At 37.2% G+C, this 21,750-nt stretch overlaps 1 protein-coding gene across 4 annotated transcripts in view; it reads right to left on the minus strand.

Annotated features, from left to right (window-relative positions):
* LOC117403920 (A disintegrin and metalloproteinase with thrombospondin motifs 3-like) overlaps positions 1-21,750 on the minus strand; it is a 92,911-nt gene that overhangs the window by 53,225 nt on the left and 17,936 nt on the right. For all 4 annotated transcript variants that reach the window (XM_034902502.2, XM_034902497.2, XM_034902491.2 and 1 more), the window contains exon 4: positions 15,601-15,757. In XM_034902502.2, coding sequence (XP_034758393.1) covers positions 15,601-15,757 — 157 coding nt within the window. The remainder of the gene's footprint in view (positions 1-15,600; positions 15,758-21,750) is intronic.

The following is a 21,750-nucleotide window of genomic DNA, read 5'->3' on the forward strand; positions in this document are numbered from 1 at the left end:
CTATGTGTGCCTAGCAGCCCCAATACTTGCTGCACATGAAGTGATCTTACAATGTGGCAGTCAAATCTAACACCTGGAGAAATTCTATATAAAATCAGTGGTCGCAGCTACCAACTGGCACCTGCCATCTTAGTGAAGGAAGGACTTGCACATTATGAAAAATTATTAGGGAACAAAATGTTTTCAGACAGAAAAAAAAACCTTTTGAAAATCCTCTAAAATTAAAAATGTACCTTTAAAAAAAACCTCTGACCATTCCTTACCTCCAGATTGCCCTGAGCAGAAACATAAAACCTCTGATCTGGCAACACTGGGAGTAGCACACGCCGTTTTTCATGGCAACTTTACTTTGATAGTTTTTGTACAGTGCTTGTTTTGGTTTTTGTACGTCGGGCCGTATGTCCCACATGAGCTGCCATTGTTGGTAGCGTCATGTGGGTTTCCTCTCTGTGTCTGTAAATAAACCTGCACATCTGCAGGGAGTGTCAATCCCAACCTTCTGTCTCCATCTCCTGCCAATCCAGCAGCGAACACGCATGCACGGTATCCAGAGAATTCATTTGCAAGTACTCCTTACATCACAGGTAGCAAGACTCCTGTTACAGCATCACATAATGTATTTCCACTATGCCTATATGGTTACAATGACAGATGTTTAATTTGTGCAATTGAATTTGGGTCCTCATCTCCTTTCACAAACACTTCTTCATAACACGGATAAAGACATTTGCGTAAAAAGTACCACATTTATGATTTAATGTTTAAAGTTATGGAGAAAGAGGAAATAAGTTCACTTTTTTTTTAGTTCTAATTGTGATTGTGAGTGTTAATCTAGTATTTGAAACATTTACCTAATTTAATAACTGTCTCAGTTTAGTTCTATTGAATATCATTATAACACCTTAAACATCAACTAGGTATAACAGTTCTTTTGTCCAGATTCAGTGTACCACTTTCTGTTTCAAATATACTTGTAACATGCTGGTGACTCCAGTGGCCTCAAAATAGCTTTAAGAATTAGGTCATAAAATATAAAATACAAAGTAAATCTAAATAACAAGAAAAGATAACTCTGATATTTCCCCCCCATACCCAGTTGCTCTGTATAACCAGGGCTTCTGATTTTCGGTTTTAACTGGTAAAAAAAAACAAAAAAACAATAAAACACCCCTTACTGAGTGGCAGCACATTTCTATTTTTCTATACGAGACTCTGCTTGCGAGATTTAAAACGAGATTCCAATTAGGAATGGAGGCTTGTTCACGGGATTTAAAGCTGTATTACAGTTCAAATATATAACTGCAAATTGTGGCGAAATGTAAAAAAACTTCTACACAAAAAAACCCTAGAAGAATGTGCCCGTGACCATAAAGATTTAGTTGTGGAAGACAGCAAAGGAAAGAAAGCACAAGTTAAGTGTGCAAGTACTGTTGAGTTACTACTGTACATATTTTGACAGAAAAAAAACACCCAAGCATTTTGGAAAGTAACCGAAAACAATAATTTCATACATTATATAAAAAGCAAAAGCCCCGGGGAAAAGAAAAAAAAAACTATTTAGATAAAATTGCTAAAAATAAACACTGAAAAATGAAATGAATAAAAAACATGAGTAACCAGCTCATGTTTAACCAGTTCCCTACTCAATTCGGTCACCTGTGCTACTGTAAACGTTTTTCTTTTTCTTTCATGCAAGTTTATAAAAGGTCTGACAATGACATCAACCTATGCTGAAATTCCAAAGAAATGTTTTACTTGGAGTACATTTCCAAGCTGCATGTGTATTGTTGAGCCAAAGCTTTTCCTGTTAATCACTGACATCAGATAAGTGATTCACTCCCCCAAAAATATATATTTAAAAGTTAAACGGAAATGTTTATGGTAAACATGACGTCAGTTGTTCAGGTTTTCCTCATTTAGGCAATGCCAGGAAGTACAATCACAATCACAAACAGCTTTAATGAATGGAAACTGTTATTAACCTCGCTACTATATCTACATTTAAAGTAAAAGTGCTTTTCAAATTTAAGATGGTCTATTCTGGGCATGTGCCAACTTGTTTACCAGCCAAGGTAAACCAGCATGTTTACAAGCATATATCACCCTAGTTCCTGTGATGCTGTATTACTTAATGTATGCTGCTGATTTTATTAAATTATCAATAAATGTAATTTTACTTTATCATCCAAACGTATTTCTCCACCCCTTGCAATACACAGTATGACAGGATTACTGGCAGTTAGAGAAGAACAAAAACAGAGAAACACATGCTGAAATGACTGCCATGTTTTGATGGAAAAACTTGGTTGTATTTCTGGAAGGAGAATCCGCCCACTAATCAACACGTCATATCCAAGTGCCATAAATAACTCTGCTTGCATTCATGTCGCTTCTTTTTGTTTGGCCTCTCAGTCACGCGCAGCAAGGTCAAACAGGCAGACGGACATCTTTAGAGCCTGGAGGAAGGGCTACCTTCAGCCATGGATTCCCTAAGGTTTCCTCCTACCAGCGAGTAGGGTTTTTTTCCTTACCCGAGTCCCGAGCGGTTCGTATTTAGTTTCTGCAGGGTGCGTGGCAGGCCAGAGAGGCCGGGTTCTCCCTCAGTGCATTTCATGCACGGGGGGCGGGCCCGTGTTTCAGCGGCTTACTTTTCATTCATCCATTTCCTATTTTTGGGGGTAGGTGGCAGGGTGCCACTGCAGTTGTTGCATTAACCATTCATCTTTTTCTTTTTCAGCTTGGTTTGGCGGCTTTGTCTTTTGGGGGAAGGTGGCCCAGTGAGCCACTTCCTATCTACGGCACGAGACTACATTGTGGATCCACATTGTGGATTCTCTGTGCTGAATTACACCAGGCTCACCGCTAGTCTGCCCATGTCTACTCTCTGAATAGTAAATTATCCTGGAAGAAATTGAAATGCTGACAAAACAACTTCAAAAATGACAGGTTGTCAGAATATCTTTCTAATGTTTTTTTTTTTTTTTTTTTTTTTTTTTTTTTTTTAATTATCTGTCATCCTCTAATATGGACTACATCTTGTGTTAGAAATCTATTTAAATTGATATGATATACACTATATTACCGTATTGGGACAGTAAGGACATATACAAGGTCATAAATTCACAACTGTTTATTCAACTTCTAATCATCTGTAATATAGCACCATTCCCTTAGAAAAGTTTAGCATGGTATTTTTTAAGTTTTACCATCTTTTTCCCATGGTGATACTCTGCATTTTCCATAGTTTAGTTTATTAATATACTTTAACATACATTATTGTTCTTTGCAATGCTTTACCTTGCTTTTACTATGCTGTATTCAATTATGCTATGCTTTTACTATGGTTAACATTTGGATTCCTCCATCCCAGTGAGTGCCAGTTCAGTAATAGATTGTGGTCTGTTGACTCTAGCCCTCAGGCAGCGCTCCAAGACGTCCCAGATATTCTGTCAACCTGCCAATTTTGAAGTTGTTTTGTCAGCAATTCAATTTCTTCCACGATAATTTACAATTCAGAAGAGAGACCCTGGACATGGGCAGATTAGCCGTGAGCCTGGTGTAATAAAAACTTGGCAGTTATTTCATTGTGTTTCTCTGTTTTTGTTCTACTCTCACTGCCAGTAATCTCATCAAACTGTATATTGCAAGGGGTAGATAAATAATTCTGGATGGTAAAGTTGAATGACATGTATTGGTCATTAATAAAAACAGAGACTAGCAACAGCCTCTTTGTCCTTCTTTACTGCTCTCCAACACTGACGACCTCCTATGAATTCTGTGCTATTCAAATTATTATTATTATTATTTATTATTATTACTATAAATACGGCTACAGGTTCAGAAAATGTATACCAATGTGTGTAGTTTTCATCTGGGTTGTTTCGCTTTTTATGTCGTACAATGCAAGAATGTCTTCATCCAAATGTCTTTGCATGTCTTGTGAGGAAACCAAGTTGAGTCACCTCTCCAGTTCCATCTGTACCTTGTTAAACTGTATCTTGACAAACTGTGTGAAGATGGGGAACACTTTTATACCTATAGTCATGTTTGAAATAATACAAATGCTAACAATAATTTGAATAGTACAGTACTTATAGTGAATTCACAGGATGTGTTCAATGATGGAGAGCAGTTATGAAGGACAAAGAGGCTGTTGCTATTGCACTTGTTTCCAGGGCTACTGTAGCCTTTGACCTCTCTTAACTCACTGCATGACATGGGTACATGGGATAGAAATACAAATATGGCTGCACCATCTTGATCTACAATGTGATAAAAATTACTTTTCAGATGGGAATTACAAATCCCAAATACAAGATACTGTGATTGTGCGTTAAAAAGACATCTTTCACCATACGTGTTCTACAGGAGAACTCATATCCTTGACACAAATGAGGACATATTCAATATTTACAATACATTTAGTACAGGAAACTTGTGTGATTTACTCTAGTACTGTAAGAATAAGATATGAAATGTATTTGCTAAAATGATAGATTACAGTGGATTACGTTTGGAGGACCAATCACGTCATCATGGGGTGTCCACTAGCCAGCACATCTGGAGCACAGCAAACATAGCCTTTCAAATCATTGTCTCTTAAAACAGTAGGGATATATTTATATTGTTTAATATTGCATTATTATAAATAATGTCAACATTGTGGAAGGTTGATAGTTTTTGAGGATTCCACAATCCAATTGCGTGTCTTCTGTTGACCTTGATAATGAGTGAGGCACAAATGGCAATAGAGAAATACAAAGACACATAAAAGGGTATTAATCAGATAAGAAATTAAATATTTAGAATATTAGAAGGTGTAAAGCATCCATTTAAACTGTATACGGATACTGAACTTTAATGGCTTTGCAAAGGCCATACTTTACTTTATGTCCCATTGCTGTCTGTGTCTAATGTCTTGAAAGAGGAGATTGTTCCTCTGAGGCACAGATGTTTCAAGGTGTTAAAAATGTCCATCTGTTTTTCTACGCTGTAAAGCACCATACCTCTCTGAGCCCAGTTATTTTATAACCCTATATTATAAAGTGTTGGCTCCAACTTTTCTTTCAGAAATATGTCCAATCTGCAGCTACAGCATTTTTACTGCAGAGATTTAAAAACATGCAAAGAAAAACAAGACAAGGCTGACAATAACTGTACAGCCTTTACAATTTCTCTTATAAAATGTACAGACTAATCAATGGAAAGACTGCAGACATAAATGACCTTAACCACTAAGGTACACTGTGATAATCTGTCGTGGGAAGAGGGACAATTCTAATTCAGTCATATATTGTAGAAGGTAAAACAAAGCATTTCAGACAGAATGTGGGAAAATATGTATGTCAACCTCTTTATCAAAGCAACAGAGTAACTTCAAATGCCCCTTCATTGATACCATGACTCACAAGTTGGCCTTGTGTTCACAATGGCTCATTTCCTTCCAATGTGTCACCATTGTGTTGATCATTAATGTGCGAGAATGCATTATTGTCCTTAATTGTTCAGTTGTCACTAAGTGGATTCCAACCCTCTTACATTCCAGCGTTTAACAGATGTTTTGGGCCAATGAACTGTGGATGTCCTCCCTGCACCTGCTTTTACACACTGTTTTGCCAGCTCTGTCAACCAATATCAGAAACCAGCTTTGAGATAAAAGTTATTGTAGGCAAATAGGGTTATAATTAGGGCTTCAGTGCTTTGCCCTGGCTTTTCTCCTCTCCTTTAAGAATTCAGTTGATACCTGTTAAGTCATTCATGTATCTCAATCACAACTGAGAAATGTGTTAATAGTAAAATTGATTTAATTTAGTGTTTTTTTTTTGTTTGTTTTTTCTGTGAAACAACTACATTGGCTTTTAAATTGGCCAAGCCTTCATTTTTGATTAACAAGCAGAATGTACAATAAAGCTATAATGAGTATTTTATAGCTTACACACTTTATTACAATTGTTCTGCACTGCATATTTACATTAATAAAGAGGAGTCGCTTCTGCTTTGAAATTAAAAAGTAAGACTTAAGATTTAAAAGACAATTTAGTTGTTTCACAGGAAAGTCCTGTAAATTAAATCAATTTTACTAATAACACGTTTCTCAGTTGTGACCATGATACACGAAAGGCTTAACATGTATCAACTGAATTTTTAAAGGAGAGTAGAAAAGTCGCCGGAAAACACCAAAAATCAGAAATACCGAAACAGTCTTAAGTCTGAAGCAGTTAAGACTATCAAAGATAATCAATGTCTTCCTTAAACCCAACAGCTAGACGTATTAAACAATAAACAACAACAAAAAAAAAACTCCAGCAGAATCTGTCAAATCGGATCCTTTAAGATATGATACCCTCTATTTACCAATGGACCTCTGGCATTCACACATTCTGCTATCAACTGAACAGTACTGATAGAAACTGATCAATGTACATGGGAATTCAATTTCACTTTCTACATGCTGTCACGTCACGTAACTGCCCAGTTTAACCATGTTAAATAAAAGAAAACTGTACCGTTAAGTTTAAACAAGATTTTTTTTGCCGATCTTCAGTCAGTTTGGGTTTGTGTGAGTGCTTTCTTATTGTTGCTTCTGTCTTGGGTTAAAATGCTCGATGCAAAAAAAAACAAAAAAAAAACAAACTGTTGGATTATTTTGTCATAGACTGAGAAAGCATGGCCAGAACTGTTTTTGGAATGCTGCTTTTGGAATGGACAAATTCTGCATTACAGTGCTTTGTTTTACAATAACTTGCAATCATTTTCACTGATTTTCTTTGTACAGCATACGTGCAGCACTGTACTTTGGTATTTTAGATACAAGATGTACCTGACATTGTAAATTTAAAATGCCCCGACATTAATACAATGTAATACAACGACTCTTTCGGAGATACAATATTTTGACATATCCGATGGAGCCCTGGAACCAATTAAATGGGATATGACAGTTTATACTGTACTATATAACTACAGTACATAAAGGGGGGGATGTAAGTATAGGTGCAGTGCAAATAATTGCGAATGCAAAATTCAAATTGCATTGCGGCCAGGCAATTATTTTGCACTGTGCCCTAGGTAAGCTTAAGAGCAATGTAAATTACTCAACACACACAAATAATGATCCGCAATTATGATTATGTGGGTCTCAATGAGCGCATTGTCTATTTAGCGGACGCTCTTGCAGAGTTAGGAGTACAGAGAGCAGTACTCGCTATATGACATTTGTAGAGCACAAAAATACAAACCAAAAAAAAAAAATGTCAGAGAAATGGCAGCAAAGTCTTCTTGGCGCACAGAGTTTTCCAAGGAGGAGCCGAGAGTCTTTAAGCCTCAGCCAACATCAGTTATGCTAGTATCCTTAGGAAATTATATGTATTGGCCTGCCCGTTTTAGCATGACATCCAGAACTTTGCCAAGCACTCTAAAAAACGTGGATTGGGCTATCCCTCCAGACATTCCAATTGTGGTCTGAAAGGAACCAGAGGCTAAGTAGTGCAGAGAACACAGCACTTTCCCATGTGCAGGGATAGCGATCCCTAGATTGACGCTGGGGTCTAGCTCATCCCTCAATTCAGCTATTAGGTCTAGGATGACCTGTGGAGTGAGACCATAACGCTTTAGCACCACATCCTCCGGCATCCCAAACAAAGTGACCCTGGGATTGAATATGCAGGGTGTTCTTGTCTTGCCCTTCTCCTCCGAACGTGTTCCTGCCTCTCCTCAACAAGAGCCAAGTGTCGCAGCATCAGGAAGTATACCACAGCAGCCATCCTGAAGCCAATGACAGGTCTCTGCAGGTCTGTGCTTTTATACAGCGCTTAGTTACTCGTTTCTACAATGGTTTGCACCTTGTAAGAAGAGGTGTAAAGTTTTTGCAGGGTCAGCAATTTCCTAAGTGCAAGGCAAAATCCTGACACCACATTATATTAATTGCGCCCGTTTAGTATCCCACCCAATTCTGTGCTCTTTTCTTCATTTGAATGCATTTCAATGTCATTTTAATGGATTAATGATTGCAAAGTGCAAATCTGATAGCGGGTGCAGAACGCCAGGTGAACACCATTCTTTACATACGCCGCATTTTTAGCGACTGGTAAAATCAGACTTTACAGCTGCTAAACACAGGAAGCACTTTGCATGTATCCTTACAGAGTGTTAGTTACAGGATTCTATACTTCTAACGTACTTCTGAAGAACATTTTCAAAACCGTATTTCTTAATAAATAAAAATCAGGTGAGACACAAAATGAATGATACTGTAGTATTTTTATTAGTCAATACCTATTATAAAACTAGCCTGAGGAAATCATACAACGCCGCTACATATCAATTTTGTCAGTATGTAAATACATACATTATGCACTGAATGTATTTAAAAAAAAAAAAAAAGGTCCCACTTGTTTTATTTTCTTTGAATATACAATTTTTAGAAACCACAATAATCTGCACATTACACTGTAAAATATATTTGTACGTACTACTGTATAATTAAAGAGCTTCCTAATACAAGGTTAGATATAAAATGGTTTACATTTTTTTGTGTGATATTTCTTTTGACTCTTTTCTGTCAAATTATTATATTTTTTTTTTTTGTTTTGCTTCCCTGCCAGCTCACCAGATTCCTACCAGTGAGCCGGCCAGGACTGAGCCTCACACAGATGTGTTATGAATATAAATCACGCTTTCACACAAGAGATTTTTATCTTTCTTTTTTAGCACGCTGAGCACAGTAATAAATTCTCACATAGGATCTCCACCTTTTCCTGGCCTGAAAGAAAGTAACCTGCTCTGATATAAATGTAGACTTATTGCAAAAACAGATCATATGTATGAATTGCTAGAGAAACTCAATACAGCGTGTTCACTGTTTACAGCTGACACATTTAAAATTGAAATATTATGAACATACTTAGTGAATCATAAATGACTGGTAAAGACACTCTGTTGAAAGGTTTGTCTGCTCTACTAAGATATGTTTTATTATTTTCAGATTTTAATCCCTTTATTGACAAAGATAAAAATTGTGTGATGGTGGAGTCAATGCAGTTTTACAATTTAAAACATTACTTGTACAAAGCTGGGTATCCTACCAGGGACAAAAATATACAAAAGTGCTGATACATAAAATCAGATGATTTGTTTCTATGTATATTTTCAATGTAACAAATGTATGTTTGTATAATTAAAAAAAAAAGCCTTTTCTGATGAGAAATGCAGGGAATAAAATGTCTAAATTTATTGATGCAAGTCAGCACAGAATGCACATACTGTACTGTTTCTTTGGTTTTGTTTTTTGTGTTACCAGTTTAGTCTCTGCTAAAAGTGCATACAGATAAATTACATCACACTGAGGTAACACTTTTTTTTTACAAATCTGTTCATAACCTCAGTGACAACATTGCTTTACTAATTAAGCACATACCCCTTGCCCCAGATCAAACAGACAACACCCTTGAATGAAAGCTATTTGGTGTGATACCATGCTACAGGTCAGACACTTTAACCCACACTTGGTTCAACCAGTTCCCTCTGGTGGATTGTCGGTGAATTGAACTACAGTAATACTGCTAACATTTGTGATATTGGTGGAGCTGACATGCAGTGTTACTGACTCGTAAAGTAATGATGCGCGTGCACGTTTGGGTCAAAAACTCGGTACACAAGGCACAAGCCACAGCTGTACAGCTTAATTTGAACAAAATGTCACATGACAACCATGGATTCCATGATGCAAGTTTCTCGAGTATTGTTCTCTGTGCGTGTAAACCAGCCTTTCTGGCATTTTCCTGTGAAAACAGCACGAGTACTGTACGCATGGCTAATTTGCATATGAACTCCATTCTTTCCCCTTCATTTGCATGATGTCGGGTTAACAGCTGCTCTTCCCGAGTGCAATAAACTAAGACCATGTAAACCCCGAGAGGGAGAGGCTCATTTCGTCTTTGGCTTGAACTGTTACTGTAGTTGAGATCACACCTTGCTGTAACCAATCAAAATGGTCAAAATATGAAGCACAATTAGGGTCTTTGTGCAATTAATCCTTCCCAGTTGGAGGATACAGATTTAAAAAAAGGGCTCCACTTGTATGTATATGTTTTGCCAAAGATAGTGGATATATTACTAACCTAATTTCATACAAAAGTATTTATAAGGTCACATCATACCTACTGTACCTAGCAGAGACGGGTTGCCCTCCCCCTGTTTGCTTGTAGATTTTAGATACAGAGATGCATATTATGGATACTAACACTATGTAAAGTTGGCAACTGACAGCCAGTGACGGGAACTCCCGAAAAAAGGGGTCCAACACAGTTATAAATTAACTACCACAACAACAGTGGCGTTTTCACAGTGAAATTTCGGAACAAGCTAATCCTTCTGTTTGCCAAGAAGTTTTAGTGAACTTGTTTCAATGGAATAATGAAAAAAGTATGAAAGACATAACTGTCCATGACATTAATCAGAAAAGAAAGTCTCCTAGTCATCTTCAGAAGAACGGGGTGTTCTATTCAGCCATCTGCTGATGCAATCGGTTTAACAGCACAGCCATAATAACTCATTTACTATTTTAAACAAAAACCAAAAGAAAAATGGCCAGAGCATCCATTTGAAATTCATTTTACAACTGTGTTAAAAAGTAAAACGAGCACAGGTTCATTTTTACACGGACCTTCAAAGCTAACATATTCTTGGTAAAGCTACAAAGGGAGATCATACCTCAGATTATGTAGTCCGATACAAGGCAACATTTACAGGTTAAAACTAATATTTAAACAATCCTGAATTGGAAAGGAATTTAGCACTGTCCTGGTGGATCAGTGACACTTTTTTTTGTATCAAAACATTCTTTAGCTGTTTCAACCTTTAGTTGTAATAGCCAATGATTCTGGCAGATTAAAACTGTAAAACTGAATTTTACATCATGAAGTTCAAGCCAACTATGCAGCTGGCCCAATATCCAAGTCAAAGAGAGAAAATACTTTTACAGTAGCTCCCTTCTTATTTGTCTTACAATTCAAGCTAACATTCTGATACCAATAATGCTACCCATTATGCATGAGCTGACTAACCAACCCCAGCTGACTTTTGCTCTTCAGCCTGTGGGAGCGCTATAGCAGTGCATGGCTCCTTATGGGCCATCAGCCATGACCAGCAACTCTACGTGACTGGGAATTTACCCTGCAGGCTCCTGATCTAATGACACCGTGTTTCACCAGGCAATGCCTTTACAAGCTGAGCCAATGGGGGTAAATGCAATATTATACATTTATTATCAGTTAAGAATCATTTTTTTTGTTGTTGTTGTTGAATGGTAAAGTATATCAATCCAAAATGGTCACCTTGCTACAAACCTTTCAGGGAGTGGGCTGACGCAGCTGGAAAATGGATTCATAAAATAAAAGCAATGAACCTTGACTTAACGGTTTCTGCCTTCTTCATCATTTCAGTGCAAAACAATTTAAATAATTCATAAAAAGAACAGAATTTCCAGTTAAAGGGAGGAATTTATTTGGATATTTTGCAAATATGTTATAATTTAGAGGAAAAGCAAACCTTCTTATTCCTTCTAAATGCAAATGAACAGGCAAATTCTTCTACCTGTGGTCAAAGACCTTACCTCTTTATTTCAGCACCCATTTTCCCACAGGAAAGAGCAGATTCAACAGCAGCGGATTGGCAAGCAAGAGGTCTCGAAGACTGACCTGAGCTGCATGGAAAGCATTCAAGTAACACAGTGTCGTGAATTGCTCTAAAAAAACCAAGCTACAGCATAACCAGCCTCTCGAAAAGCCTCATTCATAGGTCTATTCACAAACCCAGCCAGTTACAGGGAATTCAATTAGGCTCACTGGTTCAGCATGCACAGCATTGAAAGGCATCTTGGGTACTTAACATCTGTTTGGTTGCAAGTGCTAAGTTCATGCTACCAGCTTAACTCAATGTATGCAGTTATGCATTCAGTTTACGCACAACTTTCATAAGACAATGACTGAGTATTAATGTTATTCGAACAGTTCAAAAAGTCTTCAATTGAAATATCATTAGGAAAATAGCTTAAAATGTTATTTTTTGGGGGTAAGGAATCAGCATTCTTGTACTTTCTATTATTAGAATCGAATTTCGATCAATTGGTTTAAAATTCCTACAGCATCAAGATTAAACTGTCTAAACTAACAGAAAAATAAATAAAATTGATTATGCATCTCCTGTTTAATACTGTAAGGTGAAAATTCAGAATCCACAACGCACCAGTAGTCTCACACTGTAATTGGTGTAACTGGAAGTCAATGGCACATGGCACTAGCTTTTCTTTGTGCTATAAATCTCTCTATTTCTTGTTCATTGTTAACCCAAACTAATCTAAAAAAAGGCAGAAACTTCTTGACTTGCCATAGACCTCTTACTAATTTAGAATACCCAAGTGTTTCATGAAATAGTACCCAAAAGATTAGTTAAGGTTTCTGTGGGCTAGATTCTCAAAGCTATTTACCGCAAATGTCTTTAAGAAACAACTTAAGACTACTGAATTAAATATGTGAGTTGCTTACTGTTTTGTTTATATTATTTGGTTTGTTTTCCTTTTTTGAAAAGTGTGTTCTAATGGCAATTTGGTATAAACAGCATGTAGAATCTTGCCCAGTATTTTTAATTCCTATTAATATTTTTTGGAGAGTTGTTTAGGTTTTGGAGCAGTTCAGAGCCATACAAAGCATCTAATTTATTTTTTTATTTTTTTTGTGCTCTCTATCAATGTTTTATTCTTTCTGGCCAACACACTTTTAAGACAGATGGATGCAGAGTCTAGCCATCGCTATTTGTGCTGTAGTTCTATGATATGCATAGCGATTAAGTCAAACCTAATTATAATATTTAAGAAATGCTTCTGCAAGCAACTGCACACGGTTTTTATGTGTCTGCTACTTATACACTTTATACACTTGTGGAAGTCAAATACGTAATTCAGCATTAATAATTCAACATGTGGAATGTTATTAAAAAAATCAACTTCATTTAGAAACGAGCCAGAAAACCCCAACAGATACATGTATGGTCACAGACAATGTTAGGATGTCTGGGAAATCTTTGGGGTCTCATAAGTGGACAGCAGTTATCTCATTATCCTGGCCCATGTTTTTTGGCCTACATTTCCTAGCAACCAGGAGCAACTCCCAAATCATTCCCCACTCCTGCATGTTTCCCACCTGGGACAAAGACACTCTAACAGATTGTCATGGCAACTACAACAACCACACAAGAACTTGGCTCTTTAGGGAAAGTGAAAAAGAAAATCTTGAAAGGAAGCTGTAAGATAAAGGCCCTGCTATCCCAAGTTTCCCACTGTTAGAATGTAATTACAAAATTACTTGGACACAAAGCGCTTTCTAAATGAATGTGCTGCACTGAATGGGGAGTTTTGTCATTGAGAATTTGGTGCTGAACTGCAAAGGGGCAAACAAAATCTAGTAAAACCATAATTCACAATGAATGATATATTGGAAATGGCCACCAACACTGTTCAAACAGTTGGCAATGCATTTCTGAAACATCCACTTTTGGAATTACCCTAATTGTTAACCATAAGCACATTTTTCGTTAATTTAAGATTAAGAAAAGCTTAAAATAAAAAAAGTTATCATTCAAAACGTGAATAGCTTTGTTAACCATCACTTTGATCCCTGCAAGAAAACAAATATTACATGAAGTACAGCATATTGTACACAGTATAATCCAATAATATGAATGATTTCAGGTTTTTAAAGAAAAATCAAAACAATTCCTGGATATTGTGGTTTTATTATTGAGATACTATTATTAAATATGAAACATGAATACATGAAAGCCGAGAGGGTTTACCTAGCTAGGAACCCACTGATATATTGCTTCAACAAGTATTACAATCTTACCAACCATCACATAAATATATTTGTCAATGGCTGAACAAGATTCTTCAGCAAATCATGTTGATATCAGAAAGTAAAAAAGTGTCTAAAAATGCACGGTTCTAAGACATAAAAGAAGATAATGGAAGTTTCCAAGTCACAAAATGTTTCATGCATGAATGCAAGAGGCTATGTTAGTAATATACATACCCTTTACCAGGGATATTAAAATACATTACTGATGCAAAAATGGGTCACAAAGAACATACTGTACTTTAACTCGTACAAGGAATGCCCACAATAACCCATTTACAAGTTTACCATAGTAAAAGCATAGCAAAGCATAATAAAGCATAGTGAAAGCATGGTAAAGCATAGGAAAGCAATGTAAAGAACAGTGAGGTATGGTAAAGCATATTAATAAACATGGTAAACCAGGGTAAATTATGGTTAATACATGGTATTACCATGGAAAAAGCATGGGTAAAGTGCAAAAATACCATGGTAAACTTGTATAAGGGAAGATTCATCATAATTGGATGAGCAGTTCTCAAGGTTTAGTTAAAATGTAATGTGCCACCACAGTGTATGGCCTTTGCTAGGGACATTCATCAGAGATGTCATTTACTGTCAAGAACTTGTGATCATGGCAACTCAGGGTGAACTGTGCATGGGAAGCTGGTGTGAGGTGTTGTGGTGGCCAGTCCATCACATTTACCCAGTGGTATTTTGTACCAATGGCAATCACTGTACAAGCATCCAAACATCTTCTGTACTGCACTTCTATAAGTCTGGATTTTAGTAAACGTTTCCATTAGCAGGGCCCTGGATTTATAGATATATCAAGATTCATTCCTGTTGACATTTAGGGGTCTATTCAGTGGCGTATCTAAATACTGCCAGCATTTAAATGATTAAAATAGGATCTTCGCTGACATTTTACATATTTTTACAGACAATAACACACCAAGAACTGTGATGCATTTTTTAAGTGGTCCCATAATATTTGATGTTTGATGTTTCCTATCTGCAGTCTGAGTTACGGTGCTTTGACCTACAGCCTTTAGCAGTTGCTCTTAAGTTCTAGCTGCCAGTAAAGTTTTTTTTATTTATTTTTTTATAAACAAACCACATGCAGTAAACTGAATGGCACTAATTAAATCGCTTCAAAACGTGCTTCTGTCATGGCGTGAGCGTTCTGAAAACCAGGTCTGGTTTGAATACAATGCAATGCTTAGCACATAACAACTGCTGCTTTTACTTTCAACAGAATCATCCGACATTCTTGGAATGAACATGTGACTTACACAAGCAAACCAACAATACAAAAAAACAAAAAACTACAGTCAAGCACACAATTGTCATTTTAAAACAGCAGCTGCTAATTGAACTCTGCTTACCTAACATCTCCTATTCCAATTACAAGCAAGAAACAATCAAATCATATTGACACTGTACACGCAAACCTCGGAGTACCCAGCTTGTGCATTGTGGGGGCTGTAGTTCCTTGGCAGAGGCTTGCACACATGCTGTAGAAATATCAGTACTTGCACGATTTCACTAACATTAGTTGGATTCAGTGCTTTTGCATTACAGGCAACAGGGTAGCAGTTGTTTATAGTTAGACAAGAAATGTACCGTCCAGAAAATTTTAAAAAAATGGAATTAATCTGTAGAAAAAAGTAGTGTTAAAATCCTGAGAGATTATTTTAACATAAAAACATACCTGCAATTTGGAAGTCAGTGGATATGTCAGGGGATGCCTGCTGGACAGCTGACCTTCGGTACACGACATGAACTCTCCCTTTATCTTCATTTCTCTGCATCCCCTGTTGCAGTGGTTCAATGAAGTATTCATCAGAACCTGTTCGAATCATCCCAGCCTAGAAACAGAAGGTAAACCTAAATGTTATTCAACCACTCATATTAAATAAAACAGAAACATGTGGGTAACATGTAAATTGTTGAAATTTAGCACACACATTATTATTATTATTATTATTCAAATAATGCATCATATTTTCTACTTCTAAATACTATAAAAAAAACTTTCAGATAAACCTAATTATAAAGTAAACAACTCCCATTTTTGACTGCATTTGATACAGGATTCTGAATTATTGCTCTTGAAGCAAGCATTTTTTTTGTGCTAGCAAAAGGCCTGGTTGGTGGAAAACCAGATTTAACTACAGTACTCATAGTACCAATTTAGAGGACATAGTGCCTTTCTGTCCATGGCATACTGGTACTCTTGGCAAACTGTATAAGCAATAAATACACCTCTCCATGTGGTTATCATCAATTAATTAGCAAGCTAGTCCACCTCAGCATCTACAGTATAACAGCTTGAGTCATCCTGACGGGAGTCTACATAAAGCTGGAATGTTTCTTGAAGAATAGGGGAACAGTATTCTTCAAAAGCCTCAAACATTGTGAATTGTAGGTTGGGGTCAAGAGTCATGTTCATGCATTCGGGACTGTGATCCCAGTACTGTAAAAATGAAGTTATGCCTGGAAGGCATCTTCTCAAACAGAAATGGGAATACCAAATTAGCAATGTCAGTATTAGTCAGGTTTGAATCCAATCCACGATCTCAATCCAACTGAGACTCATTGGGATGCAGGATAGTGTACCTGATGTCTAAAGTTATTTTATTCAAATATATTTTATGAACAGATTATAAGAAATCAAAATTGAAATATTTGACTGCTTTTGGGCTAGATTATCAAAGCTCTTTACTCCAAAATGTCAATCAGCATGATATTTTCACAAAGTAATAACACGCCCAATAAAGTTACCACACCAGAAATAAACATCTCAGACATTCGATGCTGGGGCTTGCTTTTGAGGAAATAATCCCAAGCCAGTTTGCACATGTTTTAAGCTATCTTAAATGCATCCTTCTATATGCAAATAGTGATTACATATATAAGAAAGTCACCAAGTCACTATGAAAATATCAGTTTTACGGTGTCTAACGTGAACGTTATCAAAACACCATTTACATTTTGCTTTCGAAGATGTAATTTAAATCCGACTGTAGTATAATGTTGCAATAATAGTCCAGATAGCACCATACGTTGGCACAGTGTATTGTAATTGGTGTTTTTTTCCTTTGAGACAAAGCACATGCAATATTATCAAACGTTTTTCAAGAAGGAATGAGGCTTCTGTTATCAAACTGGTCTCTTAACTGCAACAACAAAAACCAGATGGCATATTAAAATGAATTGCATTTATATGACGATAAAGAAAGGGGTAAATCCTGCCAACAAGCCGTTCTTCTCTTTTTTGTATTCCAATATTTGTTGGAGAATAAGATTATTAATATTAACATTCTTCAATGAATTGAACAGAATGTATTTAAAAAAAAAAAAAACGACTGACAGACATATATCTCCAAACGCTGTTTTAGTAATAAAGAAATTGCTAAAAACACCAGACATGACATCACATTGTTTTTCATTCAACAGTTGTTTTACATCCGTTTAATACTGGAAAGTAGTTAGGATGTCCCGCTGACTTTTTTTGTTTTTTAATATAATTAGGTCATTAATTATATTTTGGCTGCAAACAAGGCAGAAACTCCACTGCACCTATTTTAGACAGGGTAGGGAATGCTGTGCTGTCTCCTTATACCTTTACTAAATTAAATGGATGAGTATCAAATCCTATGAGGCAAACAGCTCAACTCGGCCCCAGTTCAGGCCTCATGTACACAGTCTACTTCCACAGTCAGGTTGGAATGTGGTCGAAATGTAAATTTCCCATTCCTCATCGTACCTCAAGCTGGCCTCATCAGCGAGATCCTACAGTATGTGTGTATTGCAAATCTGAACAAATTTCAGAAAAGACTTAACTCTGATTAACATACACAGTCTAATTTTACCAGCTCCACTCATTCTTAATTTGCCACACTGGATTATCTGTCAAGATAACTGGGTTAGGTTGTTGATGTGTACAGCAAGTCTACCACAGACCGTCAAAACAATCAATTACTGTGAACTACTGCATGTAAATTGAAAGCAAAAAAAAAAAAAAAAAAAAAAAAAAAACATAGTTTGGTCCTGTTTTAAAACATTAAAACATTAAAACTCCATACTAGTGCCTCACTAGGACTCAATATAATAGTGGTCTGTAATATATTTTTTGTTCAGAACAAAGTAAGACTCTTAGTAAGCTTATTGGAAATCTTTAGGAAAAGGACCAGGATTAAACCAAATGAATTAAGTATACAGTTGCACAGAACTGTTTAAAATAGGCTCACTGTGTTGTTTAAGGGATAATGGCATTAGGAACACACCACAGCAATGCTATTGTCACTTCTATACTGCTACCTTTTAAAGTTATGTATTTATTTACCTCAGTTTGTCGGAAACAATCATTGTAATTCACTGAAAGAGTTGACTTCTGGGAGAGCAGGGCTCGAACTTCCCTGTGAAGCATTTCATCAGTAAGCAGGGGTTTCATAAACAAGTGTTGTTAATTAACAGATCAGACCTGCGCAGAAAACAATGAGAGAGCAGTGTATGGCTGTTCTGTTATACCCCTGTGAAAAACAGAGATCCACTTTTAGAATGGGCACATACAGTACCCAGAGTTTGTTGTGCCTTTGCCAAGCTCAGCTGTACTCCCTATATTCAGGAGAAGTAGAGCGGTGCTTGTTAAATCAGCATTATGATGCAAGCCTGCAGACACTTATTTGCATGCAAATAACTTGGCTCTTTAAAGTCTATTTTGTCACGATTAAGAATGCACCTTCGGTTGCTAAGTTACAGCAGAAAGTCCTCATCTTGACAAGCTTTATAGCTGGAAAAAACTATGTTTCAACAAGGTCATTAGCCTTAAGCTGAAAAATAATCTTTGAATCAAATTGCGGTGTGGGGCCCAAAAAGAGCTATGGTAACGCTGCTATTTGTTAATATGCAGTTCTTTGTTCAAAGTGACTTTAAAACTACCCGGTGTGATAAGAAAGAAATGAACATTAGTATACTTTTATTTTCGGTCTCCAAAGCATACAAAGTTAAGTTAGCCCGTCAACTAACAAAAACAGAGCTCTAGAGCAAATATGCCTCAATACATTTAATACAGTCAACCACTCAAGCACTAAAAGCTCACAGTTCATTCAAAAATGCAATGCACTCAGTAAACCGTTGTGGTGTCTTCTGTTTACACTACAGAGTTAACAGCGTTCAAACTGTAGAAAATCAAGATTTTATACAGTGGTCTCCAAGTGCACTCTGTGCATCCCCTAGTTATAGCGATTATATTAACAAAGTGTTTTGTTCTTTCCATACCTGGATCTTCTTCAAGTCTGACTTGAACCAAATCAGTCATTCAGTTGTGCAACAGGCTGCTGTCACTATGTTGTCAATGGAACCTTTCGTTACATTAGATTCATCCAAGCTGTGGATTGTGTTATCGCAGAATAACAGGAATCTCAATGGAAGTGAATGGCAAACAGGTTTCACTTGTTTAATTTATGTACCCGTACACCAGTAGTAACACAAATGAAAAACACGATGGCATGTCCTCATGTTTAATTTTATTGGACCGACATTGGTCGGAGAAGAGAAGAATAAAAATAGATTAAATTAAGTGCTCGAGCAATGATTTTTGTTTCGAGTACTCAAGTGCTCTACTCAAATAAGCATGATTCGCACGGGACTAAAAAAAGTGGTCCTCGGAGTTGATCAAAAGCAGAGGACGTCTAGTAACCTCCCAGACGTAGGTTAGTTTTCATCAAGAAAAGTCGGTAATTTCAATTTTGTGCATGATTTATAAACAGTGAACCGGGTGTAAATAGCTAATTTAATTTTACCTTCTTTTCCAAAGACTAGAATAATAATTTTGTCTCTTGAGTGATATGTATTACCATATCTTCAAAATGCACCATTCAAACATCTTTTAACACATTTTTTAATAGTCGGCAATTATGTTTTGCATTTTCACCTGATTCCCAATTTGGTTATGCTCAATCGTTGCGTTTTACTTAAGTGTAGAATTTCGAGGGGGCTCCCAAGTGGCGCATCCAGTAAAGGCGCTCCTCGCAGGATGTGCCCTATAGCCTGGAGATCGCAGGTTCGAATCCAGGCTATGTCACAGCTGACCGTGACCGAGAGTTCCTAGGGGGTGGCGCACAATTGGCTGAGCGCTGCCCGGGTAGGGAGGGCTTAGGTCGGCAGGGGAATCCACGGCTCACCGCGCATCAGCGACCCCTGTGGCCGATAGGGCGATGTGGCACTGCAGCGGAGCCGCCAGATCTGTGTTGTCCTCCGGCACTATAGGTCTGGTGGCATTGCTGTGGATCTGCAGTGCGAAAAATGACGGCTTGGAAGGAGCATGTTTCGGAGGACGCGTGTTCCAGCCTCTGTTTCCCGAGTCGGCGGGGGGGTTGCGAGCAGTGAGCCGGGGATACAGATAATAATTGGGCATGCTAAATTGGGGTGAAAACCGGGGTAAAAATAATTGGCGACGACTAAATTAAAAAAAAAAAAAAAAAAAAAAAAAGTGTAGAATTTCGGCACAGATCGTATCAACTGTAATATAAGGACAGAGCAGAGGAAGCAGAAACGAGCTGTTAGTGGGACAGTAGGGAGCAGAGAGAGCCTGGACTTAGGACAGAGAAGTGGGCTTCTAGCCCGGACTTAGGAGCTGGCTTATACGGCCTGGACTTGGAAATTAGAATAGAAAAGAGATCCACGACTGGGGAGCCATCCTGCTCGGAGGAGAGGGTGGTTAGATGGGATGAGAACCAGTGTCGACATATGATTGTGCGGGAGAAATCGATGAACAGCGGATCTGATGGGAGAATGGGCTTCGGAAGGGCATACTGGAGAATCGATTTTTGATAGTTGAATAAAGTGTCCTCGATGAAATGGGTCGGTTTTGGAGGTGCGGAGCCAGATGTGGAAGTGTGAGTCCGGAAACAGGAAAAGGTCGCAGTTACGGATGCCTGATGCAGGAAAGCTGGAAGCTGATGAGACCGTGAACTCTGAGCATCTGAGAAATCTGAAGAATGCTGTTAAGCACATAACTTCAATGACCAGGTCATCGAAGGGAGAAAAACAGCCTTTCTGGAGAATGTCTGTTGATATAGGTAGGTGAGAGGATGAAGCGGGGGGGGGGCTCTTGAGGATAACATATTACGGGTTATTGTATCAATTCTAACATAACACTGACATGGTCGATTCGCATGGAAGTAAAAAGACATACAACACTTGAGTTTGAAATCATACAGAAGGTCCCGATGTCCTGTAAAAAAAATCAGGAGCACTGCTGAGAAAATTATCTGGGATAAAAATTATTGGATGGTTCGCACGGGACTAAATTTCGTAAAAATTCTGAAACCACCTGTTTATGTGAGGATTTTTAGTCCCGTGCGAATCAGGCTTTACATATCACTGTATTTTATATTTTGCATTTTCCAGTGAAACACATGGCACCTTTACTTATTTGGGGTCAACTTTCTGGAATCATATCTTTCATTGCGTTTCAATGAGAAATGACTTAAGTTAGTTTCCAGTCTTTTCCATCTGATTTAATAAATGAAAAACAACTTGTTTGTTTTTGAAGTCTGTAATTGTACAATGCACACTGGCACCCACAATGATCTGATATCACAGTTTCCATTACAGAAAAACAACTTTATTGGTACTAACAAACTTCCAAAGATTTCAGTGATGAAAAACAATATGTAAAAATGTATGCAAATATAAAAGTCACATAGCTGAAGTTTAACAAACTCCACATTGTTGTTGTTTACTAAATGTATATTTAACACTATTGTTAATGTTATTTTACAAAAAAAAACATTATAGGAGAATGAAAATGAAAAGGTTCAGCCATAAATCTGGACAAAAGCTGTGAAGAAGT

The sequence above is a fragment of the Acipenser ruthenus genome, chromosome 2 (genome assembly GCF_902713425.1).
Source record: "Acipenser ruthenus chromosome 2, fAciRut3.2 maternal haplotype, whole genome shotgun sequence".
Taxonomy (NCBI): Eukaryota; Metazoa; Chordata; class Actinopteri; order Acipenseriformes; family Acipenseridae; genus Acipenser; species Acipenser ruthenus.